The sequence below is a fragment of the Oncorhynchus kisutch genome, linkage group LG14 (genome assembly GCF_002021735.2).
Source record: "Oncorhynchus kisutch isolate 150728-3 linkage group LG14, Okis_V2, whole genome shotgun sequence".
NCBI lineage: Eukaryota > Metazoa > Chordata > Actinopteri > Salmoniformes > Salmonidae > Oncorhynchus > Oncorhynchus kisutch.
The window spans coordinates 72,132,146-72,147,010 of NC_034187.2; the positions used below are offsets into that span (position 1 = coordinate 72,132,146).

At 47.3% G+C, this 14,865-nt stretch overlaps 1 protein-coding gene across 1 annotated transcript in view; it reads right to left on the reverse strand.

Annotated features, from left to right (window-relative positions):
- Positions 1–798: 798 nt before the first annotated feature.
- The window catches only part of LOC109903391 (peroxisome biogenesis factor 1), a 27,704-nt gene continuing 13,637 nt past the window's right edge, over positions 799–14,865 (reverse strand). The window contains exons 16-24 of the mRNA XM_020500060.2: positions 14,762–14,865; positions 14,351–14,415; positions 14,115–14,257; positions 9,810–9,913; positions 7,623–7,799; positions 2,253–2,489; positions 1,544–1,732; positions 1,315–1,445; positions 799–1,125 (exon numbers count right to left, since the gene is read on the reverse strand). The exon at positions 14,762–14,865 is cut by the window's right edge and continues 31 nt beyond it. Of these exons, the coding sequence (XP_020355649.1) occupies positions 1,041–1,125; positions 1,315–1,445; positions 1,544–1,732; positions 2,253–2,489; positions 7,623–7,799; positions 9,810–9,913; positions 14,115–14,257; positions 14,351–14,415; positions 14,762–14,865 (1,235 nt within the window). The 3' untranslated portion in view covers positions 799–1,040. The remainder of the gene's footprint in view (positions 1,126–1,314; positions 1,446–1,543; positions 1,733–2,252; positions 2,490–7,622; positions 7,800–9,809; positions 9,914–14,114; positions 14,258–14,350; positions 14,416–14,761) is intronic.

Sequence of the window (14,865 nt, forward strand, 5' to 3'; positions counted from 1 at the left end):
AGGGTCTGAATACTTATGTGAATAAGGTATTTTATATTTTTATTTAATACATTTGCAAAAAAATCTAAATCGGTTTTCACTGTGTAGATGAGAATTTTAGAATAAGACTGTAACGTAACACAATGTGGATAAAGTCAAGTGGTCTGAATACTTTCCAAATGCACTGTATATCCTGTCTGGTTGGTCCTGTCTGGGGGTATCGTCGGACAGAGCCACATTGTTGCTTTCTCTTTGAGGTTTTAGGCTGGGTTTCTGTATAAGCAGTTTGACATTTGCTGATGTAAAAAGGGCTTTATAAATACATTTGATTGATAATCAGGACACGTTAGCACCAGGTGGGGCTATTGTGTAGACCTGACCAATCTTGATCGGATGACGAAAACCATAAAGGTCTAAGCGGATCTAGAGTAGCATCGTTTTCTCCATCTAGTGCAGGGTTCCACATAGGCGCCCCCAGGGTCATTTTATTTGGCCCAAAATAATTTTCGTTGGACATGTATAAAGAGTCATATGTGATCATATCCCAATGTAAATCAAGGTTTGAAATGATTCTTTTTTTCTTGTCAAATACTATATCTGTTTGGGTTTCATGCGGTCAATTTGCAGTGTACAAATTATAACCATGTCCCAGCTGCTCAAGAAAAAAAGAAATGTCACATGGCTGAACGAAATTGAGGACCCCTGATCTGTTGGTTCCTAACTGGAAAACCTGTGCCTCTGCATTAGTGATATCACACTTATACAGTACTGTAGGTGTAACATCAGAAAATAAACATGACAAATGAAATGCAAAAAATATGAAGTAATATCATAATGCTACTAGTTTAATTTGTGGTACATTTTTCCATGTTTTTTTCCATGATCATTTAATTGGAAACATTAATAGTCAATATGTCCGTATCATACAATCATATTTACATTTAAATGCATACGTGTGCATGGATTTATATTATGTAGCAGATACATTAAATAAAAATGGCTAAATTACAAAATGACCATTAAATTAAGGTCAAAATGAACAGATAGACATACACGTGTCATTAAGCGAGCGTTACTCTTTGGCCGGGTTTGAACGTCACTGTGCTCTGAGACTTTCCTTCTCCCGAAGCTCCAAAGGACTCATACCTGATGAGACAGAAAACAACAAGGCTGGAAAGAAAAACTCTTTACACCAGGGATGGGAAACTTTGATGGGGGTGCTGGCCACCAAAAACAGAACTCATCATGAGAGGCTGCGGGGGCTGGTGGGCATGCATATATATTTGGTGTTTTGATTTCCTGAGAAATTGATCGATGTACTGCAGTACTACTCACAGGTCAGTGTACCTCCTCCAGTCCTGCTTGCTGAGGGAGGCTCTGGTGGCATTCAGGGCTGAGGTGAGGTGGGCCTGACACAGTAGCAGACCTGTCCTGATGGGGCCACCCTGGACCGGGACACTGTCCTCCTGTACAGACAAACACCTCCTACAGTTACTAGTGCTTTGAGATGAATGTATGAAAAGTGCTTTATAAACAGAGTTACTATTCTAGATAAAGTACTGACAGTAGCTCGTCTGTAGTTGCTCTTGATGTTGCTGATTTCCAGACGGAGGCGGTCTAGCTGCTCATGGCTGAGCTCCTCGTAGCCATCCTGTAGAGAGGACATATAGGCCGGGGGGTGGGAGAAGCCAGGGTCTCTGACCGACGCACCGGTCAGGTCATTAGAGTTGGGCCCCGAGACACCCTGGGAGTTCTAGGGGGACAGACAAAGGGAGGGTGAGAACAACACAGGTTTAGACGGAACTCTCCACATAAAGAATGGCATGTCATTTAAAAAGATTAGCTAATGTTGCTAATAACTTGTAGGTCTATAAGGGGTAACACTTCATTTGGATAGTCCCAAGAAGATGGTTTGTAGATAATAACTGTCAACAACATTTCAGCTAACTATCCACTAAGCCTTATTGTTAGTGAGCAGTTGCTTAGATAGTCCCATATAGATCTATGGATGGTCATACTATCCAAAAAAAAGTGTTACCCTACACGGTTCTTTCCATATTACACTATTCTCATCCCACTAGTTCCCTTTCCATGACACTATGTGATTGATTGGACAATCAATCATAATATTGTGTCCCAAATGGCACCCTATGCCCAATATCATGCACTACTTTTGACTAGTACCCTATGGTCCCATAGGACCCTGTTTAAAATGTACTTCACTACATAAGAGAACAAGGTGCTGTTTGGGACGCAGACCATCATCATCTCACCAGTCCTGAGGGGGAAGGATTGCCCAGCTCGGACTCAAAGGAGCTGCCGAAGTACAGCCTCCAGATGTTACCACGGGGGTCCTCAGGGGGGACGTCGCTGAGGTCCAGCAGCACCATGGAGTGGTCCAGCCCGCACACTCTCTCCCCTTCCCCAGTTGAGTCATCAGACCCACTGCTGTGGTTCAGAAAGATCATGGAGGACAGGCTTATGTCGCTGTCCGAACCCGACCCCAGGTCCTAGAGGGAGAGAGGGGAGAGGTTTACTGGTCCTGGAGGGAGAGAGGGAGGAGAGATTTACTGGTCCTGGAGGGAGAGAGGGATAGAGAGGAGAGGTTTACTGGTTCTGGAGGGAGAGAGAGGAGAGGTTTACTGGTCCTGGAGGGAGAGAGTGATAGAGAGGAGAGGTTTACTGGTTCTGGAGGGAGAGAGAGGAGAGGTTTACTGGTTCTGGAGGGAGAGAGAGGAGAGGTTTACTGGTCCTGAAGGGAGAGAGAGGAGAGGTTTACTGGTCCTGAAGGGAGAGAGAGGAGAGGTTTACTGGTCCTGGAGGGAGAGAGTGATAGAGAGGAGAGGTTTACTGGTTCTGGAGGGAGAGAAAGGAGAGGTTTACTGGTTCTGGAGGGAGAGAGTGATAGAGAGGAGAGGTTTACTGGTTCTGGAGGGAGAGAGAGGAGAGGTTTACTGGTCCTGGAGGGAGAGAGGGATAGAGAGGAGAGGTTTACTGGTTCTGGAGGGAGAGAGAGGAGAGGTTTACTGGTCCTGGAGGGAGAGAGTGATAGAGAGGAGAGGTTTACTGGTCCTGGAGGGAGAGAGAGGAGAGGTTTACTGGTCCTGGAGGGAGAGAGTGATAGAGAGGAGAGGTTTACTGGTTCTGGAGGGAGAGAGAGGAGAGGTTTACTGGTTCTGGAGGGAGAGAGTGATAGAGAGGAGAGGTTTACTGGTTCTGGAGGGAGAGAGAGAGAGGAGAGGTTTACTGGTCCTGGAGGGAGAGAGGGATAGAGAGGAGAGGTTTACTGGTTCTGGAGGGAGAGAGAGGAGAGGTTTACTGGTCCTGGAGGGAGAGAGTGATAGAGAGGAGAGGTTTACTGGTCCTGGAGGGAGAGAGGGATAGAGAGGAGAGGTTTACTGGTTCTGGAGGGAGAGAGAGGAGAGGTTTACTGGTTCTGGAGGGAGAGAGAGGAGAGGTTTACTGGTTCTGGAGGGAGAGAGAGGAGAGGTTTACTGGTCCTGAAGGGAGAGAGAGGAGAGGTTTACTGGTCCTGAAGGGAGAGAGAGGAGAGGTTTACTGGTCCTGAAGGGAGAGAGAGGAGAGGTTTACTGGTCCTGGAGGGAGAGAGTGATAGAGAGGAGAGGTTTACTGGTTCTGGAGGGAGAGAGAGGAGAGGTTTACTGGTTCTGGAGGGAGAGAGAGGAGAGGAGAGGTTTACTGGTTCTGGAGGGAGAGAGGGATAGAGAGGAGAGGTTTACTGGTTCTGGAGGGAGAGAGAGGAGAGGTTTACTGGTCCTGAAGGGAGAGAGAGGAGAGGTTTACTGGTCCTGAAGGGAGAGAGAGGAGAGGTTTACTGGTCCTGAAGGGAGAGAGAGGAGAGGTTTACTGGTCCTGGAGGGAGAGAGGGATAGAGAGGAGAGGTTTACTGGTTCTGGAGGGAGATAGGAGAGGTTTACTGGTCCTGGAGGGAGAGAGGGATAGAGAGGAGAGGTTTACTGGTCTTTTAGGAAGAGAGGGATAGGGAGGAGAGGTTTACTGGTTCTGGAGGGAGCGAGAGGAGAGGTTTACTGGTCCTGGAGGTAGAGAGGGAGAAGAGGTTTACTGGTTCTGTAGGGAGAGAGGGAGGAGAGATTTCCTGGTTTTGTAGGGGGAGAGGGATAAAGAGGAGAGATTTACTGGTTCTGGAGGGAGAGAGAGGAGAGGTTTACTGGTCCTGGAGGGATAGAGAGGAGAGGTTTACTGGTTCTGGAGGTTTGACTACCTTTGACTACTGGATGTTCTTATAGGCACTTTAGTATTGCCAGTGTAACAGTATAACTTCCGTCCCTCTCCTCGCTCCTACCTGGGCTCGAACCAGGAACACAACGACAACAGCCACCCTCGAAGCAGCGTTACCCATGCAGAGCAAGGGGAACAACCGCTCCAAGTCTCAGAGCGAGTGACGTTTGAAACGCTATTAGCACACACCCCGCTAACTAGCTAGCCATTTCACATCAGTTACACCAGCCTAATCTCGGGAGTTGATAGGCCTGAAGTCATAAACAGCTCAATGCTTGAAGCACAGCGAAGAGCTGATGGCAAAACGCACGAAAGTGCTGTTTGAATGAATGCTGCTGCTGCCTACCATCGCTCAGTCAGACTGGTGCCTACCATCGCTCAGTCAGACTGGTGCCTACCATCGCTCAGTCAGACCGGTGCCTACCATCGCTCAGTCAGACCGGTGCCTACCACCGCTCAGTCAGACCGGTGCCTACCACCGCTCAGTCAGACCGGTGCCTACCACCGCTCAGTCAGACTGCTCTATCAAATCATAGACTTAGTTATAACATAACATACAGAAATACGAGCCTTAGGTCGAATCCGGAAACTATCATCTCGAAAACAAGACGTTTATTCTTTCAGTGAAATACGAAACCGTTCCGTATTTTATCTAACGGGTGGCATCCATAAGTCTAAATATTCCTGTTACATTGCACAACCTTCAATGTTATGTCATTATTACGTAAAATTCTGGCGTGCAATGAACGCAAGAGAAGTGACACAATTTCACCTGGTTAATATTGCCTGCTAACCTGGATATATTTTAGCTAAATATGCAGGTTTAAAAATATATACTTCTGTGTATTGATTTTAAGAAAGGCATTGATGTTTATGGTTAGGTACACATTGGAACAACGATACACACCACACATTGATTATATGCAATGCAGGACATGCTAGATAAACTAGTAATATCATCAACCATGTGTAGTTAACTAGTGATTATGATTTCAACTGACCTGAGCCCTAGGACCATGCCCCAGGACTACCTGACATGATGACTCCTTGCTGTCCCCAGTCCACCTGGCCATGCTGCTGCTCCAGTTTCAACTTCCACCTGACTGTGCTGCTGCTCCAGTTTCAACTGTTCTGCCTTATTATTATTCGACCATGCTGGTCATTTATGAACATTTGAACATCTTGGCCATGTTCTGTTATAATCTCCACCCGGCACAGCCAGAAGAGGACTGGCCACCCCACATAGCCTGGTTCCTCTCTAGGTTTCTTCCTAGGTATTGGCCTTTCTAGGGAGTTTTTCCTAGCCACCGTGCTTCTACACCTGCATTACTTGCTGTTTGGGGTTTTAGGCTGGGTTTCTGTACAGCACTTTGAGATATCAGCTGATGTACGAAGGGCTATATAAATAAATTTGATTTGATTTGATTGATTGTTTTTTTCTAAGATAAGTTTAATGCTAGCTAGAAACTTACCTTGGCTTACTGCATTTGCGTAACAGGCAGGCTCCTCGTGGAGTGCAATGAGAGGCAGGTGGTTAGAGCGTTGGACTAGTTAACCGTAAGGTTGTAAGAATGAATCCTGGAACTGACAAGGTAAAAATCTGTCGTTCTGCCCCTGAACAAGGCAGTTAACCCACCGTTCCTAGGCCATCATTGAAAATCGGTCGACCTCTAGTCTGAATACTTTTCAAATGCACTGTATAGGAGTACGGGCTCATTGTAATGTCTGGGATGGACTAAATGGAACGGTATCAAACATATGGATACCATGTTTGACTCCATTCCAGCCATTACAAGGAGCACGTCCTCCTATAGCTCCTCCCACCAGCCTCCACTGCCAGAAACCTCAAAAGATGATTGGTCCTTCACAGTGAGCCCAGAAGATCTTTCTGTTGGTTACTTTTACAGATCCATTTAGCTCTACCATTCATCCTCTCTTTGGCTGGAAATGGCTGTGTGTGTTTTTGTGACTTAACTCTGACCTAACATAATCATATATTGTCTTTCGCTGTAAAGCATTTTTGAAATCGGACACGATGGGTAGATTAACAATGTTGTCGAGGGGTTCCACCTGCCCTAAAAGGTTAACAGGGTAATTCATTTTAATTATTAATTTTAGTTTTAATGAGTCACAAAAATCAGGAATATAGATCAAATGAATCACTAACCTTTGATGATCTTCCTCATAGGACATTATGTTACACAATACATGTATGTTTTGTTCGATAATGTGCATATTTATTTCCAAAAATCTCAGTTTACATTGGGGCGTTACGTGCAGTAATGTTTTGATTCCAAAACATCCGGTGATTTTGCAGAAATACTCATAATAAACATTGATAAAAAATACAACTGTTATCCACAGAATTAAAGATAGACTTCTCCTTAATGCAACCTCTGTGTCAGATTTATGGAAAAAGAACGGCGCTCAGAACCCAAAACAGCCAGAGGAATATCAGCCATTTTGGAGTCAACAAAGTTAGAAATGACCTTTGATGATCTTCATCAGAAGGCACTCCCAGGAATCCCACTTCGACAATAAATGACTGATTTGTTCCATAAAGTCCATCATTTATGTCCAAATAGCCACTTGTTGTTAGTGTGTTCAGCCCAGTAATCCATCTTCATGAGGCGCAGGCACTTCATCCAGACAAAAACTCAAAGTTTTGTTACAGTCCTTTAGAAACATGTCAAACGATGTATGGAATCAATCTTTAGGATGTTTTTAACATGAAACATCAATAATGTTCGAACCGGAGAATTCCTTTGTCTGAAGAAAAGCACTGGAACGAGAGGTAACTCTGTCGGGAGCACGCGTCATGAGACCAAGGCTCTCTGCCAGACCACAGACTCAAAGAGGTCTCATGAGCCCCTCCTGAATAGCAGAATCCTCAAACCAGTTTCTAAAGACGGTTGACATCTAGTGGAAGCCCTAGGAAGTGCAACCTAATCCATATCTCAATGTGTATTCGGTAGGTCAATCTTTGAAAAACTACAAACCTCAGATGCCCCACTTCCTGGTTGGATTTTTCTCAGGTTTTCGCCTGCCATATGAGTTCTGTTATACTCACAGACATCATTCAAACAGTTTTAGAAACTTCTGAGTGTTTTCTATCCAATACTAATAATAATATGTATATATTAACATCTGGGACAGAGTAGGAGGCAGTTCACTCTGGGCACGCTATTCATCCAAAAGTGAAAATGCTGCCCCCTATCCCAAAAAGGTTAATGACATAAATCCATGTAGTTCTACTATTAAATCCATAGTCCTCTTTACTGAAGCTATAGTATTAGAACCAATAGCTGACTGAATATCATATATTGCTGTAGTGCATCTCTACCAATAGACCCACAGCACCCCCTGGTGGCAGAATGACTCACGTGCAGCAGGCTGGGCCCCAGGCTGCTGTGGATGGCCTCTAGCTGGGCATTGTACAGCAGGGCCTTCAGGTCAGCGCCAGTGAACGTGTCTGTGGCCCCGGCCATCTGCTCCAGGTCCACATCGTCAGCCAGGGGAACCGAGTGGCTCAGAGCCCTCAGGATCTCTACACGCGCCTCCTGGGGGGGGGGGGACCATCGGGTTAAATACAACATACAATCACTCAAAAGTCTGCATCCCAAATTACAAGCTATTCCAAACATAGTGCACTAGTGTATCATTGGCCCTATATAGGACTGAGTGTGGTCAGGAGGGGGACAGTAGAGACTATATAGGACGGAGTGTGGTCAGGAGGACAGTAGAGACTATACAGGACTGAGTGTGGTCAGGAGGGGGACAGTAGAGACTATATAGGACTGAGTGTGGTCAGGAGGGGGACAGTAGAGACTATATAGGACTGAGTGTGGTCAGGAGGGGGACAGTAGAGACGATATAGGACTGAGTGTGGTCAGGAGGGGGACAGTAGAGACTATATAGGACTGAGTGTGGTCAGGAGGGGGACAGTAGAGACGATATAGGACTGAGTGTGGTCAGGAGGGGGACAGTAGAGACTAGATAGGACTGAGTGTGGTCAGGAGGGGGACAGTAGAGACTATATAGGACTGAGTGTGGTCAGGAGGGGGACAGTAGAGACGATATAGGACTGAGTGTGGTCAGGAGGAGGACAGTAGAGACTAGATAGGACTGAGTGTGGTCAGGAGGGGGACAGTAGAGACGATATAGGACTGAGTGTGGTCAGGAGGGGGACAGTAGAGACGATATAGGACTGAGTGTGGTCAGGAGGGGGACAGTAGAGACGATATAGGACTGAGTGTGGTCCAGACCTGTTCAGGAGGGGGGCAGTAGAGACTATATAGGACTGAGTGTGGTCAGGAGGGGGACAGTAGAGACTAGATAGGACTGAGTGTGGTCAGGAGGGGGGCAGTAGAGACTATATAGGACTGAGTGTGGTCAGGAGGGGGACAGTAGAGATGATATAGGACTGAGTGTGGTCAGGAGGGGGACAGTAGAGACGATATAGGACTGAGTGTGGTCAGGAGGGGGACAGTAGAGACGATATAGGACTGAGTGTGGTCAGGAGGGGGACTGTAGAGACGATATAGGACTGAGTGTGGTCAGGAGGGGGACAGTAGAGACGATATAGGACTGAGTGTGGTCAGGAGGGGGACAGTAGAGACTAGATAGGACTGAGTGTGGTCCAGACCTGGTCAGGAGGGGGACAGTAGAGACTATATAGGACTGAGTGTGGTCCAGACCTGTTCAGGAGGGGGGCAGTAGAGACGATATAGGACTGAGTGTGGTCAGGAGGAGGACAGTAGAGACTAGATAGGACTGAGTGTGGTCAGGAGGGGGACAGTAGAGACGATATAGGACTGAGTGTGGTCAGGAGGGGGACAGTAGAGACGATATAGGACTGAGTGTGGTCAGGAGGGGGACAGTAGAGACGATATAGGACTGAGTGTGGTCCAAACCTGTTCAGGAGGGGGGCAGTAGAGACTATATAGGACTGAGTGTGGTCAGGAGGCGGACAGAAGAGGCTATATAGGACTGAGTGTGGTCCAGACCTGGTCAGGAGGGGGACAGTAGAGACTATATAGGACTGAGTGTGGTCAGGAGGGGGACAGTAGAGACTATATAGGACTGAGTGTGGTCCAGACCTGGTCAGGAGGGGGACAGTAGACTATATAGGACTGAGTGTGGTCCAGACCTGGTCAGGAGGGGGACAGTAGACTATATAGGACTGAGTGTGGTCAGGAGGGGGACAGTAGACTATATCGGACTGAGTGTGGTCCAGACCTGGTCAGGAGGGGGACAGTAGACTATATAGGACTGAGTGTGGTCAGGAGGGGGACAGTAGACTATATCGGACTGAGTGTGGTCCAGACCTGGTCAGGAGGGGGACAGTAGACTATATAGGACTGAGTGTGGTCCAAAAATGGTCAGGAGGGGGACAGTAGACTATATAGGACTGAGTGTGGTCAGGAGGGGGACAGTAGACTATATAGGACTGAGTGTGGTCCAGACCTGGTCAGGAGGGGGACAGTAGAGACTATATAGGACTGAGTGTGGTCCAGACCTGGTCAGGAGGGGGACAGTAGAGACTATATAGGACTGAGTGTGGTCCAGACCTGGTCAGGAGGGGGACAGTAGAGAGACTTGTCCAAGCGGCCAGGCCTCAGCAGGGCAGGGTCTATCAAGTCTGGACGACTAGTGGCAGCCAGGACATACACACCTGGACACAAGCGCGCACACACATACACAAACACACACATATACATACACAGAGAGGGAAACATAAGACAAGCAAACCGCTAAGCAAAAGGAACATTACTCACTAAAATGATAGTGCATGTAAAATGACAGTACTGTTAATTTGTCTAAATATATAAAAAATTTAAGTATATCATAAATCAAGCCGACTAAGCAAAGCCTAATGGGCTGGGCCAAAAGCTAGTAGGATAGATAGATCAAATCAAAGTTTATTTGTCACGTGCGCCGAATACAACAGGTGTAAACCTTACAGTGAAATGCTTACTTACAGGCGCTAACCAATGGTGCCAAAAAAAGGTGTGTGTGTGTGTGTGTGTGTGTGTGTGTGTAGGTAGGTAGGTAGGTAGGTAAGTAAAGAAAGAAAACAACAGTAGAAATACATTTGAAAAAAAGAGTAGCAAGGCTATATACAGACACCTGTTAGTCAGGCTTATAGAGGTAGTATGTACATGTAGGTATCGTTAAAGTGACTATGCACATATGATGAACAGAGAGTAGCAGAAGCATAAAAAGAGGGGTTGGCGTGTGGTGGGACACAATGCAGATAGCCCGGTTAGCCAGTTTTGCTTGCCTCAAAGCGAGCATAGAAGTGATTTAGCTCGTCTGGTAGGCTCGTGTCACTAGGCAGCTCGCGGCTGTGGTTCCCTTTGTAGTCTGTAATAGTTTGCAAGCCCTGCCACATCCGACGAGAGTCGGAGCTGGTGTAGTCTAATTCAATCTTAGCCCTGTATTGACGCTTTGCCTGTTTGATGGTTCGTCGGAGGGCATAGCTGGATTTCTTGTAAGCTTCCGGGTTAGAGTCCCACACCTTGAAAGAGGCAGCTCTACCCTTTAGCTCAGTGCGAATGGTGCCTGTAATCCATGGCTTCTGGTTGGGGTATGTACGTACAGTCACTGTGGGGACGACGTCCGCGATCCACTTATTGATAAAGCCAGTGACTGATGTGGTGTACTCCTCAATGCCATCGGAAGAATCCCGGAACATATTCCAGTCTGTGTTAGCAAAACAGTCCTGTAGTTTAGCATCTGCTTCATCTGACCACTTTTTTATAGACCGAGTCACTGGTGCTTCCTGATTTAAATGATGCTTGTAAGCAGGAATCAGGAGGATAGAGTTGTGGTCGGATTTACCAAATGGAGGGCGAGGGAGAGCTTCGTACGCGTCGCTGTGTGTGGAGTACAGTTGATCTGTTTTCCCTCTGTTTGCACATTTAACATGTTGATAGAGATGTGGAAGAACTGATTTATGTTTCCCTGCATTAAAGTCTCCGGCCACTAGGAGCGCCGCCTCTGGGTGAGTGGTTTCCTGTTTGCTTATTTCCTTATACAGCTGACTGAGTGCGGTCTTAGTGCCAGCATCTGTCTGTTGTGATAAATAAACAGCCACGAAAAGTATAGCTGAAAACTCTCTAGGCCTGCAGTGTGGCCTGCAGTTTATCACAATATACTCTACTTCAGGCGAGCAAAATCCGTCTTACCGGAGTGTGCTGTTCTATCCTGCCGGTGCAGCGTGTATCCCGCTAGCTGAATATCCATGTCGTCATTCAGCCACGATTCCGTGAAGCATAGGATATTACAGTTTTTTATGTCCCGTTGGTAGGATATTCGTAATCTTACCTCGTCTAGTTTATTGTCCAATGATTGCATGTTGTCGAGTAATATTGACGGTAACGGCAGCTTTCCTAGTGGTCTTCTGCGGGTCCGGACGAGGCATCCGGCTCTTCGTCCTCTGCGTCACTTCCTCTTGCGAATAATTGGGATGTCTGCCCTGTGGGGTGTTTGGAGAAGATCGTGTGAGTCCTGCTTGCTGCTGTTGTTGTTGTTGAAGAAATCTTTGTCTAGTCCGAGGTAGTGGTCGCTGTCCTGATATCCAGAAGCTCTTTGTCTAATCCAAGGTGAGTGGTCGCTGTCCTGATATCCAGAAGCTCTGTCTAATCCGAGGTGAGTGGTCGCTGTCCTGATATCCAGAAGCTCTTTGTCTAATCCGAGGTGAGTGGTCGCTGTCCTGATATCCAGAAGCTCTTTGTCTAATCCGAGGTAGTGATCGCTGTCCTGTTATCCAGAAGCTCTTTGTCTAATCCGAGGTAGTTATCGCTGTCCTGATATCCAGAAGCTCTTTGTCTAATCCGAGGTAGTTATCACTGTCCTGATATCCAGAAGCTCTTTGTCTAATCCGAGGTGAGTGGTCGCTGTCCTGATATCCAGAAGCTCTTTGTCTAATCCGAGGTGAGTGGTCGCTGTCCTGATATCCAGAAGCTCTGTCTAATCCGAGGTGAGTGGTCGCTGTCCTGATATCCAGAAGCTCTTTGTCTAATCCGAGGTGAGTGGTCGCTGTCCTGATACCCAGAAGCTCTTTGTCTAATCCGAGGTGAGTGGTCGCTGTCCTGATATCCAGAAGCTCTTTGTCTAATCCGAGGTGAGTGGTCGCTGTCCTGATATCCAGAAGCTCTTTGTCTAATCCGAGGTGAGTGGTCGCTGTCCTGATATCCAGAAGCTCTTTGTCTAATCCGAGGTGAGTGGTCGCTGTCCTGATATCCAGAAGCTCTTTGTCTAATCCGAGGTGAGTGGTCGCTGTCCTGATATCCAGAAGCTCTTTGTCTAAGCCGAGGTGAGTGATCGCTGTCCTGATATCCAGAAGCTCTTTGTCTAATCCGAGGTAGTTCTCGCTGTCCTGATATCCAGAAGCTCTTTGTCTAATCCGAGGTAGTGATCGCTGTCCTGATATCCAGAAGCTCTTTGTCTAATCCGAGGTAGTGATTACTGTCCTGATATCCAGAAGCTCTTTGTCTAATCCGAGGTAGTTATCACTGTCCTGATATCCAGAAGCTCTTTGTCTAATCCGAGGTAGTTATCACTGTCCTGATATCCAGAAGCTCTTTGTCTAATCCGAGGTAGTTATCACTGTCCTGATATCCAGAAGCTCTTTTCTGCCGTAAGATACGGTTGCAGAAACATTATGTACAAAGAATTTACAAATATCGCGGAAAAAAAACACATAATAGCACAATTGGTTAGGAGACTGTAAAACGGCGGCCATCTCCTCCGGCGCCATCTTGGAAATCGGGTACTAACCCTGTGTAGGGACTGGGATAGATAGGGTGCTAACCCTGGGTGCTGCGTCCCTTGTGTAGGGACTGGGATAGATAGGGTACTAACCCTGGGTGATTTGTCCCCTGTGTAGGGACTGGGATAGATAGTGTGCTAACCCTGGGAGCTGTGTCCCCTGTGTAGGGACTGGGATAGATAGGGTGCTAACCCTGGGTGCTGCGTCCCTTGTGTAGGGACTGGGATAGATAGGGTGCTAACCCTGGGTGATTTGTCCCCTGTGTAGGGACTGGGATAGATAGGGTGCTAACCCTGGGTGATTCGTCCCCTGTGTAGGGACTGGGATAGATAGGGTGCTAACCCTGGGTGCTGTGTCCCTTGTGTAGGGACTGGGATAGATAGGTTGCTAACCCTGGGTGATTCGTCCCGTGTGTAGGGACTGGGATAGATAGGGTGCTAACCCTGGGTGATTCGTCCCCTGTGTAGGGACTGGGATAGATAGGGTGCTAACCCTGGGTGCTGCATCCCTTGTTTTAGGGACTGGGATAGATAGGGTGCTAACCCTGGGTGATTCGTCCCCTTTGTAGGGACTGGGATAGATAGGGTGCTAACCCTGGGTGATTCGTCCCCTGTGTAGGGACTGGGATAGATAGGGTGCTAACCCTGGGTGCTGTGTCCCTTGTGTAGGGACTGGGATAGATAGGGTGCTAACCCTGGGTGATTCGTCCCTTGTGTAGGGACTGGGATAGATAGGGTGCTAACCCTGGGTGATTCGTCCCCTGTGTAGGGACTGGGATAGATAGGGTGCTAACGCTGGGTGATGTATCCCCTGTGTAGGGACTGGGATAGATAGGGTGCTAACCCTGGGTGATTCGTCCCCTGTGTAGGGACTGGGATAGATAGGGTGCTAACCCTGGGTGATTCGTCCCCTGTGTAGGGACTGGGATAGATAGGGTACTAACCCTGGGTGCTGCGTGCCCTGTTAATTTGTCTAAATATATAAAAAATGAAAGTATATTATAAAACTAAATCAAGCCGACTAAGCAAAGCCTAATGAAATGTATGTTAAACATATGACAGCAGTGTCTGTTCTAGATGCCGCTCTCCTCTCTCCGTACCCTGCAGTCCCTCCACCCCATCCAGCTGGGTCAGTAGCTGGTTGACCACCCGGTCAGTGACCCCAGTGTTGTCGTGACCCCTCCTGGGTGCCAAGGAGTCAAACTCATCAAAGAACAGGATGCAGGGCTTAGCAGCCTGGGCTCTGCAGGGGAACAGAAACACATAGTATAGGTTAACACTACACCAGCACAGTTTGTAGCTATGGTTACAGTATTGTGTAGCAAAGTGCACACACCTCTGGAAGACGTCTCTGATAGCCTGCTCACTGGCTCCAATGTACTTGCTGAGGAGTTCGGGACCCTGAAAACAGTATTAAAAACACACTCATATGCGACTAAATGAAACCACGCAACACTAAGTTCCCAGTGTTAACGCTCACCATGTATTCTTGTATTAGAACGTATTTCAATCAATCAAATGTATTTCTAAAGCCCTTTTTATATCAGCAGATCTCTCAAAGTGCTATACAGAAACCTGGCCTTTAAGCATTCATATATCTAGTCACCGATACTGGGGCTGTGAACACAAATGGCACCCTAATTCCCTACATAGTGCACTACTACCCTATGGTCCCTGGTCAAAAGTAGTACACTATATAGGCAATAGGGTGCGATTTGAGACGAGTCCTGGTACATTTCAAACCCACCTTGATACTGATGAAGTTCATCCCACTCTCCTTGGCCACGGCACCAGCCAGCAGGGTTTTCCCAGTGCCTGGAGCGCCGTACAGCAGAAGTCCTGAGCGCTGCC